This window comes from Mastigoproctus giganteus, chromosome 12, assembly GCF_048544385.1.
Source record: "Mastigoproctus giganteus isolate SK-2022 chromosome 12, ASM4854438v1, whole genome shotgun sequence".
NCBI classification, from domain to species: domain Eukaryota; kingdom Metazoa; phylum Arthropoda; class Arachnida; order Uropygi; family Thelyphonidae; genus Mastigoproctus; species Mastigoproctus giganteus.
This window is the reverse complement of record NC_143586.1, coordinates 94,311,634-94,334,892: the sequence shown is the minus strand read 5'-3', so window position 1 is coordinate 94,334,892 and position 23,259 is coordinate 94,311,634. Positions and strand designations below refer to the sequence as shown.

The window sequence follows — 23,259 nt, the reverse complement described above, 5'->3', positions numbered from 1 at the left end:
ATGATAATCGGTGCAGCGGCCCAATGACTATGGTCTGAATGAGAATAGCTGACCAGGAGAAAGATTAATACGCTTACTCGTCTTTGCATTGCAAACTGCAAAGAAAGCATTGCATACAATTCTTTCACTAATACTTGATTAATATTTAGATTAGTGTTTAGCAATTGTTTTAACAGTCACTTATTTTAACTTTACTATTTAACTTTTTGACAACTCGTGTTCGCCGGAAATACTCGAGGCTATAAACTTATATAGCCTTGGGCACTCGCACTGTTGGGATTTCTGACATCGCAAGAAACACTGCTGCGAAGTGGAAGCGCACAGAGTTGCAACAATGTTACAAAATTATATTTGGACGCATTTACATTATATTTTGATTAAAAATATCCTTATATACGATATGTAGCAACCAAAAAAGATTTCTATAGAATAAATTTCACGAGGCGGATGAAATAGTCTTTCGGGCTGGATGAAATCATCTGGTGGGCTGGATCCGGGCCGTAGTTTGGGGACCCCTGGTCTATGGTAACTGATATAAGATATATAATTTTGACACTCAAATAATTTTAATTCCCAAGCGAATACTCCATCGATTGTTGTTCCATTACATGTAGTATTTACTAAAGTATTTGATTTAATATCTAAATTGAAGACATCTTTCATAAATTTATAAAACTTCTTTCCAGTCTCTGAATTTAATTCTAGATTGAAACCACCAGTGAGAACTATAGGTATACAATCCAGAGGCTCTTCCAATAATTTTGCACCTTCAATGGAATACGGCATCGAATTCTTCTTTATGAATAATAAAAAAAATAATAATAATAATAATACGGCATCATATTCTTATTTATGAATTTTTGAATTATATCTAACAACATCCCTGGAGTGATGTATATGGCAACGATGAAAATAGATTCACTATTGAATTTGCACAAAGATAAATGTCTCCAATTTCATTTGATACCACTGTCGCATTGCTGCTATTATGCTGTGCAAAGATATGTGGCGTACTGATGATAGTTGAACCTTCATGTTGATATATCGCAACACCACCACTATGAACATCCGACTTTTTAAATTAAGTCACACCTTGGAATGGTTTAAGTAATATATGTTCATCATCATCCAACCACACTTCACTTAATACCAATATTTTTGATTGCTGTAAGATTGTGCCGTTTCAATATCTTGAACATAGGCCCGTAAACTTTGTATGTTCATTGACAATATAGATATACAGCTTTGCATGAAATCTTGCTTATTATTTTTCAAGTGATCTAGTTCAGCACGAAGTTCTATATTACTAGTAGCTTTGCCATGGTGAAATGTGAAATCATCGTGGGATTTGTAATATATAAACCTTGCAATGAGGTTACTCAGGATAATGTCACGTGTGCAAGTTGCTGTTGATGATCTTTCTCATAATTATATACAACTTTGTGAAAGGTCCCTCCTCGAGATTTATGTATAGTCAAAGCACGAGCACATACTAAAGGAAATAATTTACGTCTACATGTTAATTTTCTGTTGTTCTTGAATGGAATCGTAGTTAATCGTTTTATAATAAGTATGGGTTGATTAGGTAAATGTTTATCTTTCACATATTGTTTATAATGAGATCGAAGGTTATGTCCTATTTTTGAATCAGGAAATTTCATACTCGTTTAACTGTTTCATCGTCCTCAAATTCGAAATATACTAAAGTACCGACTGCACTGTTTACAAATCTATCGACCACATTTATATTTGTAGTAATCACGTACGGCTTTCCTTTCAATAATGGTAGAATGTATGGAAATCCTGCAGTTTCAGTCACTGACATTTTATGAATTTTATTTCGAATCCCTTGCAGACATAAATTAGTAGCATCTTCTTTTGTAACAAATCTCAATTCTATAATTTTAAATTCATCTGGTAGTAAAGCTGCTCCATCGCCTATTTTTGTAAGAATTTTAGAAAATGACTATCGGATTGTTGAACAACTTGTACTAATTCATGAAATTGTAGCGAATGCCATAATTCTGGAGCAATCTCTAATGATTTGTTTATAAATTCTTTCGATTCCAATATAGAATGAGTTATTTGTTTGTTATTTGGTTTTTTTTTAGGAGCATTAGCAACTAAGGCCATATTGCTCCGGGGATATGTGGTTGTCATTCCCTGACCTTTTCGCATCTTCCGTATTTGGTGGTCATGGGCTTGAACCCTGGTCTGATCAAGAAGCGTGTGCTACACACTGCTGCTCCTGCCCACCTGGCTATGGAGTCGCCAATATAGAATGAGTAATGTTAGCTGTTATTCCTACTGATTTAAATGCAATTTGCAAAATTTTCTGCGGTACACATTCACTTAATTTTCATTGCCATGTATAGCAAATGTTGGAGAGTTAATCCACGACAATCAGATCTACAAATTTCATGATTCCATCATAAAGGGAGTAATTTTCAATCCATTTTTAAATTTTCGTGCATGTCCCAAATATATAGCTGGAAAAGAAAGTTCTTTTGCATGTATATCAAATATGAAACTTGTTGGAGATGATTGCTAACCTGGTGTTGCTATACATAAATATTTATCTTCAGACCATAATAATGTTTGTTGTTGAATTATCAATAGTTCATCATCATTGTTGACAGGTTCCACAATTTCATCTAAATGTTCCTGTTCACTGTCGTCATTTATCCCCAAGAAATTGTCACTCACTTTAGAATTTATACAAAGGTTAATTTACCAAATACCGTAACCATATTTTCACTATTTTCTTCTGCATACATCCTTGTAGATATGATGATTTACATATGAGTCTTCGTTTTATATATACATTAATAGTATAATATGTCTGCCAGGGGCAAAGTTGATGACGTTGTTTGTAGAGCAGATATCATCTTTTCAGGGCACAAAAGGTGATATTGTTGTACACGTTGGAACTAATGACATTAAGAGTAAGAGATCTGCAGATTTACTCAACAAGTACAGGTCAATGTTGAAAAAAAGCCACGAGTTAGGGTTGAATGTGAAAGTGTCTGGAAAGTGTCTGCAATTCTGCCCAGACACGATAGGAGGGTGTATATGATGAGAGCCTTGTCAATCAATTCAGCCCTGGAGAGACTGTGCAAGGCTCAAGGAGTAAAATTTATTCCAGACTGGTCTGTGCTTGTTGACAGGAGAGACTTGTTGACTTGTTGACTACAGGGATGGGATACACTTAAATAGAAAGGGTGCAAGAATATTTGCTGATTCTATCAAGGCAGTGTTAGGTGGGTCGGAAAACTGCTGGCGTGGGGGGAAACACAGACTAAAAGGTTAACCGTGGCTGCAGGCAGAGGCAAAAGTGATTCTTGCACAGCTTCTATTAGAATAGGCAGCAAACTGGAAAGCAAGGTAATGGAGATTTCCAAGACTGTTGGGAGTCACAGTGGAACAAGTAAATACGTGGGCTGTGTTAGGGTGGCTTGGAGCAGGAACAGGTGCATGTATACTTGCATGTACACCAATGCTAGGAGTATAGTTAATAAATTTTATGAGCTTGAAGTACTAGTCAAGACATCAATACATTTATCCATCATTAGATGGATAAGTGTATTGTCTTTTGTCTTTTTATACATTTATCAGGTGGCGCTGGTTTCACATGCCAAAGCCACTTGATTGTTGCTGTGAATACGACAGTTTCTTCCAGCAACACTTCTTTTTGCTTTTTTTAATGTCTGTCTATTTGATACACTGCTTTTATCACTCCCCACATGAAATTTTAAAGGAAATGTCTTTATAGATTCTTTTTGTTTTTTAATATCTGACACAGCCTTGGCCAAAACCAAATTCTTCAGCAATTTTTTTCCAGGAACACCATTTTAAAGTTGTTCTATCACTTTGGGCTTGTTAATGATAGTTAAAATAAAGTTTTTCTTTTTATTTCACTTTTTATTCTTTAGAATCCATAATTATATAAAATATGTTAACTTATATACATAAGTTAACATATTTTATATAATTATAGGTTTTATATAAATATGGGCTAATAATTATATACTTAATTATATAAAACCCATAATTATATAATTCTGGGTATAAACAAGTATGCAAATGAAGCGATATAATTCAACCCCAGGGGCTCACATCTGGTGAGTATGGACTTGGCACACCCAGGGTCCTGAGTTGGATATCATCATTCTTCTCTTTCTTGGTGATTCCCTTCTACTTTTGACTCTCTCTCTCTCTCGGTAATACAGAAATTTTTTTTTTTTTTTTTTTTTGGCTGGTGCAGCATAAGCCTCATAAACTTTCTTGCACCATAGTTTTTTTTTTTTATGAAAACTCCAAACACAAGAGGTATTAGGACCTATAGTACTAAGTACTGTGCTTGGAGGTTGAGAAGACGAGAGAAGATATTTGTTGACATTAGACTTGAACTTCTGTAGACTAATTTTCAGGAAATACGTATGAAGGAAGTTTGTTCCAGAAAACGGCAGTTGAATGAATAAACGAGAAAGATGAAAAGTTGGTTCTGTGAGTTTGAAGTTGGACAGTAAATGGACGTTGGATGGTGGCGGCACACGTTCAGATTGTTTTGAAAGAGAGAGAGTGGGAATTATAGAAGCCAATTCAGAAGAACAATGCCCATGGAAGTATCTGTAGAAAAGGCATGCAGCAGAAACAGTACATCTGTGAGACAGCAAGTGGAGAAACTGTTAGAGATGAGTCATTAATTAACCTAACTGCCCTCTTCTGAATGGAATCTAGAAGCCTGAGAGAGGTTTTGGGGGCAACACCCCAGATGTGGGAACAATATTCCATGGTAGGGCAGATTTGCGATTTGTACAGAGTGAACAGCTAGTTGGAAGAAAAGTAACTCCGAAAGCAAAAGAGAAAACCAAGTTTTTTCGATGCAGAGGAAGCAATATTTGTAATGTGCTTGTGCCAAGAGAGATTAGAAGTCAGGGTAATCCCCAAAAGTGATATATCATTTTGCCTAAGAATCGGAGTGTCACCAAAAATAAGCATAGGAGCAGAAGAATCCTTTTTGCGAGATATAAAACAAGACTGAGTTTTAGAAGGATTGAAATCAACTAAGTTGTCTTTGCCCCACGAGAATTACCTGGAGATTGGCATTTAAGGAATTGTTGGTAGATATTCGAGAAGTTGAAGTTGATTGAGCAGGGCAAGGTTTCTCGAAATGGAAAGTGGAATGCAATGTGCTATCATCGGCAAAACTATGAATAGGATATCCAGTCAATGGGAAGAAGGTCATTAATATATAAGAGGAAAAGAGTGGGGGAAAGAACTGAACCTTGGGGGACACCAGCATTAGGGGAGAAATTAGAAGACAGAGAGCCATCTACCATCACCCTCAGTGAGCGATCAGAGAGAAAACTGGATAACCAATTACAAAAAACAGTTGGCAAACCATAAGATGGAAGCTTGTTTACAAGACCTTTATGCCAAACACGATTGAAAGCCTTTGAGATGTCTAGAGCAACTGCTTGTGTTTCACCGAACTTTTCCATTGAATTTGTCCATAATTGGGTAACATAAGCCAGATTATCACCAGTGGATCGACACTGGCAGAATCTGTACTGGCGATCGATCATTGATTAGACGGAAGGTTTCTAGGTTGTTTAATAGTTCGTGGTTAATTGATATCTCCATTACTTTAGAAAGAGTAGAAGTAATTGCAATGGGACGATAATTGGATGGGAGGGATTTGTCACCCTTTTTTAGGAACTGGGTGGATATGAGCAAATTTCCAAGCAGAAGGAAAAATACCTTTAGAATAAGAAAGTAAAAAAAGGTGGCAAAGAACAGGAGTAAGTTGCAGGAGCGCAGGTTTTGAGAACAAGTGGAGAAATACCATCAAGACCTGGAGCTTTCTTAGCATCGAGATTCGTCAGAATCCTTCTGACATCCTTTTAACAGAAGACCACAGGAGGCATTGAATGCAGAGTGTTGGGAATGGTGGGAGGTAAAATCATGTATAAATGATTTTAACAAAATCATTAATACATGAGTTGGAAGAAAAATGGGATGCTAGCAGGTCAGCTTTATCCTTGGCCGAAGTGACAACAGAACCATCTGGTTTTGACAGAGGTGGGAGCAGAGATGGGCAAAAGTTGCGGCCAATAGCTTTGGCAAGAGACCAGAATGCTCAGCTACCATTAGGACAAGAAGCAAGTTTTCTTCTCTTAGCCTGTTCAAAATGTAGTTTGGACTGATTAATAACTGCGTTACAATTGTTGCAAGCTTTGTTGTAGGCAGAAAATGAAACTGAAGAATTTGAAACAAGCCAATTACGATATGCAACATTCTTCTCCTGAACAGCCTTAGCACATTTATTCGAAAACCAAGGTTTAGATAAAGGACGAGATTTTAAAGTGGAGTGTGGGATAAAGGCTTCTATTCCTACAAGATTAATTTGATTGATACGATCTGAACAAATGTTGACACCAGACGTTTTGAAACTGTAGTCTGACCAAGGAAAAAAAGAAAAGAAATCTCGCATGTCATCCCATTTTGCATTCTTCTAATACCAAACATTGAGAGTCTTCTAGATGAGCAGAAAACCCACTACACTATTATTATGGGGGACTTCAATGCTAAGGTTGAAAAAAGGCAAAACAGCGCAGAAAGAGGAACTATAGGAAATTTTGGAATTGGTGAAAGAAATAAAAGAGGTGAAAGACTTGTGGAATTTGCAGAATCTCAAGGACTGTAAGTAATGAACACTTTTTTCAAGAAAAGGGTGAACAGAAAGTGGACATGGAAGAGTCCAAATGGATTAACAACTAATGAAATCGACTTCATCCTCACTAACAGAAGATATATTGTGAATGATGTTACCGTCCTGAATAAGGTAAATGTTGGAAGTGATCACAGAATGGTAAGATGTACACTTGATATAGATGTAGGAAAGGAAAGGAAAAAACTGACTCGAGTAAATAATACAAAGGTCTTTGAAATAACAGAGGAGGAGAAAAAGCAGTATGTACTGGAACTTAAGAACAAGTTTGAGCTTCTGCAGACTGCTCAGGACCAAGATATCGACGAGGAATATTACAACTTTCTGAAAGTGATAAAGCCCAAGAAACCTATAGGGAAAAAGAAATCCAAAGAAGAAAAAATTAGTCAAGAAACACTTGTCATGATGAACAACCAAAGACGACAAATGAGGAGCAAGAAAAACACTGACAGGGAGAAAATTGAGTATACTGAGTTATGCAAAGCCATTAGAAAGAGACTCAGAGAGGACATAAGAAGATTTAACACAAGAAAAGTAGAACAAGCATTAAGGGAAAACAAAGGATTTAAATCAGCAGCCATGAGCAGTAATACAGAAAGACAAATGATACTGAAACTGAAGAATAGCGATGGTGTACTTATAAACAGCAGAGAAGGCATAATTCAAATAGCAGAAGACTACTATAGAGAATTATACAAGGAGCGAGGGAATAATACCAGCCGTGGGGAAGATGGATTGCAAAGTAGCAACACATACGACATACCCGATATTCTTCCTGATGAGGTAGAACATGCATTGAAGAAAATGAAGAATCAGAAAGACCTGGAGGAAGATGAAGTTACTGTAGAGTTGTTAAAATTGGGTGGAAGAGACATAACACAAAAACTGGCAAGGCTCTTCACAAAGTGCATTAGAAAAGGTGTGACACCTAAGCAGTGGAATAATGCAATCATAGTTTTGCTGCATAAGAAAGGAGATAAATCAGAAATTGGAAATTATAGACCAATTAGCTTGTTATCCCACATCTACAAGTTGTTCACAAGGGTCATTACTAACAGATTAGAAAGAATACTTGATGAGAATCAACCAAAAGAGCAAGCTGGCTTTAGGACAGGATTCTCAACTATGGATCACCTTCACTTAATATCACAGCTAATGGAGAAAACAAATGAATATAAAACACCATTATGCCTGGCATTTGTGGATTATGAAAAGGCATTTGACTCCATACAGCATAAGGCAATATTTCGGGCACTGGAGAGACAAGGCATAGATACGCCATATATTATGATTTTGAAGAAAATATATGAGAGTGCTACCTCCTTTATTAGACTAGACAAAGATAGTAGAAAATTTAAAATCGAGAAATGAGTTCGACAAGGAGACAATATCTCCGAAGCTGTTTACTGCTGCCCTTGAGGAAGCTTTCAGAAGATTAGACTGGTCGCAGAAAGGAGTCAATGTGAACGGAGAGTATCTAAACCATTTACAATTTGCAGATGACATTGCGGTCATAAGCCACGATCCCAAAGAATTAGAGGAAAATCTTAATCAGTTATGCACAGTTAGTAAGGATTTTGGACTAAAGATGAATATGGCTAAACCAAAAGTAATGATGAACAAGTATGACCACGGAAAGGAAAATGATGATTGAAGGAGCAGTAATTGAAAAGGTGGAGTCATACTTATCTGGGACAAGTTATAAGCTGTAATAATGATAAATGGCTGGAAGTCAAGAGAAGAATAAATTTTGGATGGATAGCATTCAGGAAATATAGTTACATACTGAAGAGCAATATCCCAGTTTGTCTGAAACGTAAAATAATGAACCAATGTATACTCTCCACCATGACTTATGGAAGTGAAACTTGGGTACTCACCAATAGAATGGAAGAGAAGCTGAGAACTACACAGCGAAGAATGGAACGAATTATACTGGGAATCAGACTGTTAGATAAGAAGAGAAACACATGGATTAGGCAGCAAACTCAAGTAAAGGACATTCTTATCAAAACTAAAGAACTAAAATGGTCTTGGGCAGGACATATAGCTCGAAGACAGGATGACAGATGGACTAAGAAAATAACAGAATGGTACCCAAGAGGAGCAAGAAGAAAACCTGGAAGACAAAGGCGGAGATAGATAGATGAAATTCGTGAGTTTTTGGGTAGTAAATGGATGGCCAGTGCTCAAAACAGAAGGAACTGGAAAGTTGCTGGAGAGGTCTTCATCCTGCATTCGATTGAAAATGGCTGATGATGATGATGAATACCAAACAACAGAAGGTTGGGAATAGCCATGAGATAAAGGCTCCATTGGAGAAGAGACAATCACCAAGTTGTGATCTTAGGTGCCTAAAGGACCACTCTCATGGACCGTGTACTTATTATTATTATTAGCCATATGGTGCAAGGAAGCCTGAGGCTTATGCTACACCAGCTGAAAAAAAATTTCTGAATTACCCTGGAGAGAGAGAGAGAGAGAGAGAGAGAGAGAAAGAGAATCACCAAGAAAGAGAAGAATGATGATATCCAGCTCAGGACCCAGGGTGTGCCAAGCCCATACTCACCAAATGTGAGCCCCTGTACTTAGAAGGGTTGTGTGTGAGAAAAAGATCAAGCATGTTGGTTGTATGGTTAGGATTGTCTGGTATTCTTGTAGGTAAATGAACAATCTTTGCAAGGTCATTAGTAATTGCAAAAGCCTCAGTATCTAGACCAGCTGGGTCGGTGTGACTAGAAAACGGACACCAGCTGGAGTTTTGAACATTAAAATCACCAAGGAAAATTACCTCACTGTTAGGAAAGTTAGACTGGAGAAAGTCAAGTTGCAAAGAGAGGAAGTCGAAGAGGTCCAAGTGAATAGTGGAGTTGGGAGAACGGTAGAGACAACAGATGAATTTGACACAATGAGATAGAGAGATTTTAAGCCAGAGAAGTTCAAAGAGAGGAGATTCCAAACTGTCAAGTCTCTGACAGGGAATATCAGAATGGACATATGCACAAGTACCACCTTTGAGGCGAAAGGAATCATACAGCGAATAATTTTGGCATCTGAGATGAGCAGTAGTTGAATTAACTTATAACTGAGATTCTGTCAGAAAAAGTATATGGGGTTTGGCAGACTGCAAGTGGAAATGGACATCGTTGAGATTAGAATTGAGACCACGTATATTTGTGAAATGAACTAGGAAGTGTTTGGGTGGTTTAGATCTTTTTGCAGATAAGCTTACTCTATTAGTTTAACAATTCATGGTGTATTCAATAGTAAGAAAAAGTGGGGGTGGACATTCTGTATGAAGTAATGAAATTTTTGGATATGGTGTACACATGGTAAGAATAAACCCAGATCCTTGACATAACGTGACCTCGACAATGCCCCCACATACACACTACTCGGACTCCCCCCAGTCACTATCTGGCAGAGTACAGGTAGCACGATTATACACTAGCTGATCCGGAAGCCTCCTAAAGAGTTACCAATAGGTTCGATCCAGTGTACTAACTAGCGGCCGGCCTGCGAATACCATTTTAGAGAAGTACCCTGGAAATGTAAGGAAGATTGGATCTCATCATGATGCCCATCATAACCTCAAAAGTCATTAGTCATACTGCTTGATGGAAGAGATGGGGAAGGGTTGACCGGAACTTAGCTCTAGAGACTAAACATGGGTTCCACCACTTCAAGCCTCCAATAAGCAAAGTGGAGGTACTGCACCAGTTGATGAGAGTCATCTAGCACCTAGTATTGCCTAGTAACACAGAGGGGTTATGCTATTAGTTAAGAAACACATAAAAACCAAGGAAGTGAAGCCAGTCGACATCGCTGGACAGTGCAGTGTTGAGTCAGTTTGGTGTGACATAAGCATTGGGAGATCAAAATTGAGAGTAGGAGTGTGCTATAGGCCTAATGACTCTGATGAGTATAATAAGAAACTGTACAGGGAAATAGAGTGGGCCAGTAAATCAGAGAGTCTTACAAATGTCACAAATGTCAGTGAACAGAAATGTCAACTAGTCAGTATATTACAGTACGTATTAATTAAGCTATGCATGTAAGCGTAAATTTTTTTTTAATTTGCTGACCTGTGGAAAATATTCCTACAATTTTCACGTATCATTTAATTTTTTAATTGGTAAGGTAATAAAGGTTAAATTTGTGCTTAATATATCTTTACTTTTATAGCCTGTGGATAATATTCCTTCTATTTTCACTAATTACAATTTCTGTAGAATTAAATAGAATTAAAATTCAATTCACAAATGTGATCACAATGACTGGTGCTTACTACACATTGTATAAGAGTGAACGGTACTTTACTATGGTGAGTCCATCGTAACATGATTTGATTGTACAGTGAACCAATTGTAAAGAGGGGGTCCATTGTATTTTTAACTATTTACGTGAAACTTTGGATAATTGAGGCAGCCACTTAATCGGGCCAAAATGCAGTAGTCCCAATGTGTTCCAAATAACCGGAATCGACTGTGTGTGTGTGTGTGTATATATATATATATATATATATATATATATATCAATTGGCAATCAACCTCGCACTTCACTTTAAAAATAATACTGACCTTATTAAAAAAGCAATTTACACTATTCTTAAAAGCATCAGAACTTAATAAATGATATATCAAACTCACTGTTCGTGAAGGTTTGGGAGCTGAAGGACTTGTTAATGCTACCATCTCCTGAATGGCTAACCTCAATTTGAGGCGATGTAAGGGGTTGCTAATTCCGATTTCGTGCTGAATTTCTGTATCTGATAAAGCTGACATGATGGCACCACTTTTAACATTTGCCCGACATGCTGCTACATACCATGCTGGCATTCCTACCCAGAGTTTTTGAAAAAAATCATTTCATTTAAATTTAACATCACTACATTTATTTCCAAAACTGAGAAACAAATTTTAGCATGAAATTTATTACAGATAAATATATAATAGTACGTGTGTAGATTACTGAATTTCAACTAAATTAAAGGAGATGGTTAATAATAAACATTAAGTGCATTTGTTGTTGTATTACTGAATTTCAACTAGATTAAAGGAGATGATTAATAATAAATGTTAAGTGTATTTGCTAAAATTTGTGCAGATACAAAGCAAATACATCAAATTACTAAACTTCTTTTTCTTCATAGGATTTATTCCGTTATTACAATGGTTCTCCTCAACCTAACATTGAAAAGTCATTCCTTTATTCTTTTTTTCCATTTTCTTCTATCTTCCCAATCTCTATCCACCAGTCCTCTTCTATTCATGGCTGCTCTCACACCTTTGATCCATGTTCTTCTTGGTCTTCCTCTCTTTTTCCTTCTCCATGGCTTCTCTGGGCAATCTGTCGTCCTCCATTCTCTTCACATGGCCAAACCACTCCAATCTTTTCTCCTCTATTTTATTAATGATGGTTTTTTGGACATTCATTATATTCCTTATCATGTCATTTCTAACTTTTTCAGTCCTAGACTTTCTTGTCAATCTTCACCAAAAATCGATCTCAATGGCCAGTAGTTTATTTTTTTGTCTTTCAATTAAGGTCCAAATCTCACATCCATATTATAAAACACTTTGTAATATTGCATTATATATTTGATGTTTAGTTCTGTTAATAATATTTTTATTCCATAGCACAGAATTAAGCATTCCTATGACCTTTCTACCTTCACCCAGTCTTCTCTCAATTTCCTGAGCAGATGATCCATCAGCCTGGATAATTGCACCCAGGTATTTAAATTGCTGTACAGTTTCACCTATATTCCATCTAAATCCAGAATCTCCCCACTTCGATTCATGTACTCTGTCTTATTAAAATTAACTGTCAGTTCCCATGTTTTATATTCTTCTAGTAACTTTCTGCCCATGTAGTTTACATCATCATTGTTCTGTGCAAACAGTAGATTGTAAAGGTACTTATTTTGACCAAGAGGGAACACCCATTGAACTGCACTTCTGTGACCATAGTCTTAGAACAACTTCCAGGTACAGCTCAAACAAAGAAGGTGACAAACAGCATCCTTGAATTTTCTTGATATTCTTGAACCAATTTTTATACAGCATGTATTGTTCTTGTAGATTCTTCTAATGATTTCAATTAATGGCTGGCTTATTAACATTTTCTTTATAGCCTTCAACAGAAGATTTCTTGGCACATCATCATACTTTCTCTAAGTCTATGAATAGCACACCTACATCTTGGTTTGTAGCCAGAATTTGCTTAACAGTGAATAAATGGTCTATACATGAGCATGCAGTCAAAAAGCCACACTGTTCCTCAGAAATATCAATCTCTTGTTCCAGTTTTGACTTTGCCACTTTTCCAAATAGTTTAGCAATAGAGCTCATAACACAGATTCCTCTATAGTTGGAGCATCTTCTGTCACCTTTCTTGAAAATTGATGTAATGAATTACTAAACTCGTATGCAAATAGCAGCTTTCGATGGAATCCTATAATCAGGCTGAATTAAAAAGAAGGGGGATAAAACCTGAACATTGCAGTAACAAATACATTAATAACTGAAAGTGATAAGTTATATTCACCAATAATTTTTGCAACTGAAAGATTATAAAATAAAATTACATAAATGAGAACAATTGCTTAATAAATAAATTTATGATGCAATATAGAAATGTAAGCTCCTTGGAAGAATGCAGAAAGGATCAATGGAGCTTAAAAAACACGAGACATCAAATTTAAGAATTCATGTTACATAACAATACTTGACAAGATAACTGAAAAATAGCTGTTACACCTTACTTACAAATACAGGAGGGAGGAATAAAATTAGTTATTATAACTGCATACAAAAAAAAAAAAAAAAAAAATCAGTGCCTGCAGGTGTTGTGCAATCATATTTGTAAAAAACTGGGATGTGATTACTGGAGGATTAATAATTTTATAATACCAGCTCTAAGGGTTTTTTTTTTACGTTCACAAGGAAATTATTATCATTAAACATGATGTAAAACATCTCCTTTAATAATATCTTTCCAGATTTTGAATTACTTAAACATTTTGAATTACTTAAACAAATCTCCAGATTTTGAATTACTTTAAATTACTTGAACAACAATGCCATTAAAAATCTGCAGATAAAAGAACTACTAGCTGGCAGTAATCACAGTGTAGTGATGTGGTATTTACTTAAAGATGTAACTACTATCAAGGGTAAAGGGAAGGGATTTTGCTTTCATAAAGGAGGCTATAGTGGTCTCAGACAGATTTTAAAGGCATTGTTGTTGGTAACAGTATTAGTTGGTCCCAACTAATGTTGTTACCAACAACAAATTCTAAATGGGAAGCATTCAAGGAAATAATCATAGATGTTACTAGGTTTCTTTTCATGCTGACTAAGAATTACAAGGCTTAGACCTAAATGAATGTCATATGAACTATCAAGACACATGGCAAAGAAGAAAAATGCATGGGATGCATATAAATTATCAGCTGATACAGAAGACTATGGAACATATAAACTAGTCTGTAATAAAGTCACGAAGAAAGTTAGTCAAGCCATCGCAAATTATGAGAAATCTTTGGCAAGGATGGAAAGAAAAACAGAAAAGACTTCTTTACTTATGTAAACACTAGGAGGAAGTTCACTGATATCAAGTGAACCAATGTGATTGGTTCACTTGATATCAGTGGTTTAACTGTTGATGATCTTACCAAGGTTGCTCACAAACTGAATAGGTATTCTGCATCTGCATTGATGCAAAAGTTCTTTATTGAGGGAAATGACTGAAGTTTATCAAAATCACACAGGGAGCTAAATGATTTTGTGATAAATGAGAGGAAAGTGGAACAGAAATTCTTGAAGCCTGGGGTGGTGGGAATCTATCCAATTATATTAAGAGAAGCAGCACAGGAGGTATGCAAACCTTTAGCCATAAATATGAGAGCATTTTTGGATTCAAGGGGGGTGCCTATGGACTGGAGATGTGTATTATCGCAATTCGCACAGGAGATTTCAAAAGGTGACTAGAGTAATTACAAACCTGTTAGCTTGACTTATGTTGCAAGGAAAGTAATGGAGTCACTGGTTAAAGAAGTAATGCAAAACCATCTAGACAGGATTGCAGATATACATCAGTCCCAGCCTGGGTCTGTTAAGGGGAGATCTTTCTGACTAATTTGAGTGGATATTATGATGCAGTGACAAAGGAGCTGGACGCAAAAAATAATTTTGCTATCATGTACTTGGATTTCAGGAAAGCTTTTGATACTGTTATGTGTAAAAGACTGCTGCACAAATTGGACCAGTGTGGCATTAAGGGAAAGTTACCGTTATGGATAAAGGGATGAGTTCAGTGCTCAGCCCATTGTTGTTTTTTATATTTATTAATGATACTGATAAGGGTAAATCAGGTTTAATGTCTAAGTTTGCAGATGATATAAAGGTTGGCAGGGTGGTTAACAAGTAATGAACATGTGCTGTTGAAACAGGATCTAGAAAAATAAGGCAGATAGGCTGTGAAATGGCAATTGGAGTTTAATATTGACAAATACAAGGGAATGCATGTGGGTAGCAGTAATCCCAGTGTAATGTATCAGCTGTGTGGTACTACACTCAGGGTAGTGGAAAATCAAAGGACCTGGGGGATAATAGTGCAGTCTGATATGAAGTTCTCTGAGCAGTGCAGAGAGGCTGCCAGGACAGCTCGGGGGGGGAGGGGGTTGTCATGATATACAGGAATTTTGCTAGCAGGTATAAGGAGGTGATAATCCCATTGTATAAAGCAATTGTCAGGCCACATCATCTGGTATAATTAAGTACAACAAAGAATCAGCAAAAAAAATACTGATAAATAGAAAATTTAAGATTAAATGACACTAATTTACATTTCTTTGGAACTATATAAATTCCTGGAAAAGATAAAACTGAATACTTACTCTATAACATATCTGAGAGAAAGTAAGAGTAACTCCTGACACTTAGAGTCCCACTGTTGAACAAAAGCCGAGAATTAGGGTTGAATTTGAAAGTGTCTGCAATTCTGCCCAGACACGATAGGAGGGAGTATATGATGAGAGCCTTGTCGATCAATTCGGCCCTGGAAAGATTGTGCAAGGCTCAAGGGGTACACTTTTTTTCAGCCTGGACTGTACTTGTTAACAGGAGAGATTGCTTCTAAAGGGATGGGATACACTTAAATAGAAAGGGTGCAAGAATATTTGCTGGTGCTATCAAGGCAGTGTTAGGTGGGTCGGAAAACTGCTAGCTTGGGGGGAGACAAAGACCAATAGATTGACAGTAGCCACTGGCAGAGGTGAAAGAGATTCTTGCACTGCTTCTATTAGAATGAGCAGAAGCCTGAAAAACAAGATGCATGGTATTTCAGAGACTGCTGGGAGCCATTGCGGTACAAGTAAACACATGGGTTGTGTTAGGGTAGCTAAGAATAGAAACAGGTGCAAGTATACTTGCGTGTACACCAATGCTAGGAGTTTAGTAAATAAATTTGATGAATTTGAGGTATTGCTCAAAACATCAAAGGCAGATATTGTTGGGATATCAGAGACGTGGTGTCACACAGATATAAGGGATGCAGAACTGCAATTTGGGGAGTACAACGTCTACAGAAAGGATAGACAGGATAGGAAGGGGGTAGGGGTTATGCTATTAGTTAAGAAACACATAAAAACCAAGGAAGTGAAGCCAGTCGACATCGCTGGACAGTGCAGTGTTGAGTCAGTTTGGTGTGACATAAGCATTGGGAGATCAAAATTGAGAGTAGGAGTGTGCTATAGGCCTAATGACTCTGATGAGTATAATAAGGAACTGTACAGGGAAATAGAGTGGGCCAGTAAATCAGAGAGTCTTATAATGGGAGATTTTAATTTCCCAGATATTGACTGGAATTTGGGGGCTGGTCACTCACACACTAGCAGGGCTTTTGTGGATTTATTGGATGATTGTTTTCTACATCAGCATGTTCGGGAGGCAACTAGAGGGAGTAATACTCTTGATTTGATTATCAGTAGTGATTCTTCATGCATTGGGAATCTGCAGATAAATGAACCACTAGGTGGCAGTGAACACAGTGTGCTGAAGTGGGATTTACTCAAAGAGGCAACTACCATTAGGGGTAAAGGGAAGGGTTATTGCTTCCGTAAAGGCGACTACGATGGACTGAGACAGTATTTAAATTCTATACAGTGGGACCAACTGATGATGTTACCAACAGCAAATTCAAAATGGGAAGCATTCAAAGAACTTATCTTGGAAGCTACTAGGCTTTACATACCAACTAAGAAATATTGTTCAAGGTTTAGGCCAAAATGGATGTCAGATGAACTAATGAGGCATATGGCAGAGAAGAAAAATGCATGGGATACTTACAAATTAACACATGACACAGAAGCCTATGATAGATACAAGTTGATATGCAACCAAGTTACAAAGGAGGTTAGGCAGGTGAAGGCAGATTACGAGAAATCCTTGGCAAGGGATGCAAAGAAAAACAGCAAAGAGTTCTTTACTTATGTAAACTCTAGAAGGAAGGGGATGAATCAGATTGGTCCACTTGATATTGATGGGTCAACTGTTGATGATCCTGCTCAGGTAGCTAACAAACTAAATGAATATTTTGCATCGACATTCACACATGAGGAGTTATTCAGCGAGGGGGAATGCCAGAGGTGTATTCAACTCTAGCAGTAAGCTACAGAATCTTGAAATAACTGGGAGTAAAGTGGAGGAGAAACTGTTGAAGATAAACACAAGAAAGGCACCCGGGGTGGATGGGGTCTATCCAGTTATATTAAAGGAGGCAGCAAAGGAAGTAAGCAAACCCTTAGCCATAATTATGAGAGCTTCCTTGGACTCAGGGGAGGTACCCATAGACTGGAAATGTGCAAATGTGACCCCAATTCACAAAGGAGGATCAAAGGCTGACACAAGTAATTATAGACCTGTGAGCTTAACTTCTGTTCCAGGAAAATTAATGGAGGCACTGGTTAAAGAAGCACTGCAGGATCATTTAGACAAGACTTCAGTTATAGCTCAGACACAGCATGGTTTTGTTAAGGGGAAGTCTTGCCTGACCAACTTGATTGGATACTATGATGCAGTCACAAAAGAACTGGATGCAGGGAAAACTTTGATATTATATACTTGGATCTTAAAAATGCTTTTGATACTGTTGCACATGGAAGACTGCTACACAAATTGGAGCAGTGTGACATTGGAGGCAAATTGCTGCTATGGATAAAGGGGTGGTTGAGGGGGAGAAGACAGAGTGGTAATCAATGGACACTGCTCATCGTGCACTAATGTTATTAGTGGAGTCCCTCAGGGCTCAGTGTTGGGTCCATTATTGTTTTCTGTATTTATAAATGATATTGATGATGGTATATCAAGCTTAATGTCCAAGTTTGCAGATGATACAAAGGTTGGCAGGGTTGTCAAGGACACTACTGACACTATGCTGCTGCAACAGGATCTGGAAAGGTTGAGCAGATGGGCTGAGAGGTGGCAAATGAAGTTTAACAATGACAAATGTAAAGTACTACACATGGGAAACAGCAACCCCAGAGCAATGTATCAACTCTGTGGTACTACACTGACAGTGGTAGAGAATGAAAGGGACTTGGGGGTGGTTGTGCAGACAGATATGAAGTTCTCTGAGCAGTGCAGACGGGCTGCAGAGTAGCTCATGGAGTATTGTCAATGATATACAGGAATTTTTCCAGCAGGGATAAGGAGGTGATTATTCCATTGTATAAGGCAATGGTCAGGCCACACCTAGAGTACTGTATACAGGTCTGGAGGCTTCATTTCAAGAAGGATGTAGAGCTGCTGGAACGAGTACAGAGAAGGGCAACAAAATTAGTGAATGGAAGAAAGGGGGGCTCTTACGAAGAAAGGCTTAAGTTTTGCAAATTACAGTGTCTGGAGACTAGGCACCAGCGAGGTGATCTGATAGAGGTGTATAAAGCCTTGAATGGTTTGAGCATGCTCAATGCTGATGGGATTCTTCCTCTAGCTCAGAATAATCACCTGAGAGGGCATAAATTCAAATTGAGGAAAGACAGATGTAGGATAGACGTGCGGAAATTTGCCTTTAGCCAGCAGGTGGTTGGTTGGTGGAACAGACTTCCATCCCTTGTAGTGGAGGTTGATAGCCTAAATAAGTTTAAGGCTCAGCTGGACAGGTATTTTGAACGAACAGAGGAGGTGAAGTGGGTTTTTTTTTTTTTTTTTTGGCTGATGCTGCATAAGCTTGCTTTCTTGCATCAAATGCCTCTACTAATGCTAATGCTAATGAGAATGGGGCGGCATTCCTCCATGTGGTATGGGCGCCATACCTCAACCCCTGCTTACGTTGGTTCACAACTGGGTGGTCACTCACAGTGTGCTTGTGCATGTTGTTATACCCAGGATTATTAACAGTCCCACCATCGTGAAGGTGCAAGCAGAGGATCTGGCTGTCACAGACCGTCCAGACTTCGCCGAAATTGGGTCCACTTGACTTGATTGTCACCTAAACATCAGTTCTACCAGCGTTTTAGACCACCAGGTAGCAAGTACAGCTTGTCTGGCATATCTGAGAGAATGTCTGTGACAACTTCAAGGACCATAAACATATGGCTAATAATAATAAGCAATAACATCCGTCCGATTCAGAGTCAACGACGTGAACAACACACAAGATAATGTAATGATGTTTCGTCTCTCTCTGCTCAGTCAAGCAGTGCACAGTGTGAGAGTTTCTCATCTGCCTTCATAAATCCCATGTGTCTTTCAAACTCAATTGTGAACAAATTTTTTAATATTTCGATCCAGATTAACTGTAACTAGATTAGTGAGGGTTTACTCTATTTTATTAAAGTTTGTTGAATGATTTATTAATAAAATAGTAAAAGAAGTTATAATTTTCTCAAAAACCAGACATTCAACCAGACGTTGTTCAACGACGTGAACAACACACAAGATAATGTAATGATGTTTCGTCTCTCTCTGCTCAGTCAAGCAGTGCACAGTGTGAGAGTTTCTCATCTGCCTTCATAAATCCCATGTGTCTTTCAAACTCAATTGTGAACAAATTTTTTAATATTTCGATCCAGATTAACTGTAACTAGATTAGTGAGGGTTTACTCTATTTTATTAAAGTTTGTTGAATGATTTATTAATAAAATAGTAAAAGAAGTTATAATTTTCTCAAAAACCAGACATTCAATCAAGATTTTAAAGTCACATTCATGTTCAGTATTAAAAATCACATATGGATATATGAATACTGAAAAAATTATTGGAATATGGAAATACAAGATTTTTGTCCATAGGCTCATCAAACGACAGAATTTTAATCGTGTTTGACAGACTTCGTTCATATTTTCATTCTCACGAGAAATGTCCTGTTATGTTGAAAAAATTATTTGAAGATACTTTTTGAAATTATGGTTGTCATTTGCAAGAGATCAAGTTTCAGCATTCCAAATATATATTAGTTTTATTGAATAAGATAATATTTCAGCTACAGAAGTATCTTTGAATACTGAAAATCTTACAAACATGTTAGAAGACAGAAAAAATGAACTTTTTATAACAACAGATGTTAAAAATAAACTAAAAATGTTAATAGACGGAGGTGAAATTAGTGAGGTCAAGGTTTTTGAAGTAGTTAAGAATTTTTATGAAACCAACTTAGAATATGTAAACAAGTGTAAATGTAGCTTGGGAAATACTGAAAAATTTAAATAGATATTACTGAGAAAGGTACCTGAATGGAAAGAAATACAGGACAGTTTCAATGAGGAGCTTATTACACAAACAAGAGCAGACAAAATTCGCATATTTGATCAGTTCGCATTTATAAAAGCAATAGTTGCTAGGCAAGTCGGACACATAGAATGAAGAAAACATTTCTGCAACTGTTTTTCAAACATTTCAAATATTTTTTGGAATGCTTGGAAAAATGTCTAGATTTCCAGGATTTTAGTAATGTTGTGGAATTTGTTCTTTGCCTACCTGGAAATACAGCTTCTGTGGAGAGAATATTTTCCATGATAAACAGCATGTGGTCGAAGGAGAAATCCAGATCAAGTGTTGAAACCTTGAAAGCCATGTTAATTATAAAGCAAAATTGTAATCTGGAGTGTGATAAGTTTTACAACAAGATTTTAAAAGACCAAAATTTGTTACGCAAAATATGTTCATCCAAAAAATATTCTTGGTGTGAACTTGATGTGCAGGCCCCCTCCACGTTGACCTAAAAACATTTTGTTGAATATTTTTTCTGCTCTTTCCGAACAACATTTTTTCTCCCCATCCTGTTTTGGCTTCAAGGAATTATGGTCATCCATGAGTCATGGAGGTAGAAGCAACATTAACCAACATTTACATAGCCAGAAACATAAGGATACTGAGAAAAAAACAACTTGGAATTCGGTTCAAAGCATCAGCTCGTTCATCGTCCCGTTTTCATAGTTCCTGTCCCATTTTGGCCTCAAGGAATTATGGTCAGCCTACCTTATGTACCTTTGCCCACTAATATGTTATGCAGTTCTTATTACATAAGAACTGTATAATAACAACAGAAAAAAAAAGATAGGTAATATCAATCACCTTCTTTTGTTTTCCTGAATCTCTTGTTTGCCTAGCTCTCACTTAGTTATCTCATTTTCACAGATTTTAAGTATTTCTTAATGGATGTAATGTTTACTTTAAGATACTGATGAAATTCTGGAATCCAGTCCATCTTAATGCATTGTGGGAGATCAATACATCAGAGAGACCTGTTTGGTGGTGGATATTTACTGTCATCCATACATTGTGTTGGATTGTTACCTATGGTGGCTTTCTTGTGATGGATTTAGCAGAAATTATTGGAATCAAACAGGTATTTTTTTTTTGTTGTTTTACTTTAAGTAATTTAACATATTTAGTTTAGAAATAAACATTTCAGTGTTATTGTATAATTAATAATGCAGAATTGAAATGCTTTGCAGTATCTGAAAGACATTTTACAGTGAATAGTCTGGACACAGTTTTAATGAAAAAGAACTAGTATATTCCTGAAGAATCTCTCCCCCCCACCAGTTGGCACTCCTAAAAATCTAAGGTATTTTGTATAATTGATTATTATACAGAAATATCTTGTGATCAGGGAACTTATTATTAATATATTTTATACATCTTGACTGGTCACTGATTTTCAGGTGTACATACTCATCAAAATACAGATGCATGATAGGTTGTTTGGATAGTCATAAGCATGTGCTTATGAAACAAGGCTGAAACAAGAAGAAGAAATGAATCACTTATAAGTTTATCAAGTGGAAATCTGCTGTACACCAATGGAAACAGTGAAAGGAGTGAAGGTGGAGTTGGGTTTCTGGTCCATAAAGATTTTAAAAACAACATTTTGGAATTCAAAAGTACATCACCAAGGGTGTCAAGACTAATACTCAAGATTTCTAAGAGGTACAAGCTAAAGATTATAATGATTTATGCACCAACATCGAGCCATGATGATGAAGAGGTTGAAGAAATGTACACTGAAATTGAGAGTCTTGTAGATGAGCAGAAAACCCACTACACTATTATTATGGGGGACTTCAATGCTAAGGTTGGAAAAAGGCAAAACAGCACAAAAAGAGGAACTATAGGAAATTTTGGAATTGGTGAAAGAAATAAAAGAGGTGAAAGACTTGTGGAATTTGCAGAATCTCAAGGAATGTCAGTAATGAACACTTTTTTCAAGAAAAGGGTGAACAGAAAGTGGACATGGAAGAGTCCAAATGGATTAACAACTAATGAAATCGACTTCATCCTCACTAACAGAAGATATATTGTGAATGATGTTACTGTCCTGAATAAGGTAAATGTTGGAAGTGATCACAGAATGGTAAGATGTACACTTGATATAGATGTAGGAAAGGAAAGGAAAAAACTGACTCGAGTAAATAATACAAAGGTCTTTGAAATAACAGAGGAGGAGAAAAAGCACTGGAACTTAAGAACACGTTTGAGCTTCTGCAGACTGCTCAGGACCAAGATATCGACGAGGAATATTACAACTTTCTGAAAGTGATAAAGCCCAAGAAACCTATAGGGAAACAGAAATCCAAAGAAGAAAAAATTAGTCAAGAAACACTTGTCATGATGAATCAAAGACGACAAATGAAGAGCAAGAAAAACACTGACAGGGAGAAAATTGAGTATACTGAGTTATGCAAAGCCATTAGAAAGAGACTCAGAGAGGACATAAGAAGATTTAACACAAGAAAAGTAGAACAAGCATTAAGGGAAAACAAAGGATTTAAATCAGCAGCCATGAGCAGTAATACAGAAAGACAAATGATACTGAAACTGAAGAATAGCGATGGTGTACTTATAAACAGCAGAGAAGGCATAATTCAAATAGCAGAAGACTACTATAGAGAATTATACAAGGAGCGAGGGAATGATACCAGCAGTGGGGAAGATGGATTGCAAAGTAGCAACACATACGACATACCCGATATTCTTCCTGATGAGGTAGAACATGCATCGAAGAAAATGAAGAATCGG

At 36.9% G+C, this 23,259-nt stretch overlaps 1 protein-coding gene across 1 annotated transcript in view; it reads left to right on the top strand.

The window, feature by feature from the left end:
- The window catches only part of LOC150077283 (nurim homolog), a 95,903-nt gene that overhangs the window by 56,909 nt on the left and 15,735 nt on the right, over positions 1 to 23,259 (top strand). Inside the window, exon 3 of the mRNA XM_090385843.1 lies at positions 21,416 to 21,586. Within this exon, the coding sequence (XP_090241969.1) occupies positions 21,416 to 21,586 (171 nt within the window). The remainder of the gene's footprint in view (positions 1 to 21,415; positions 21,587 to 23,259) is intronic.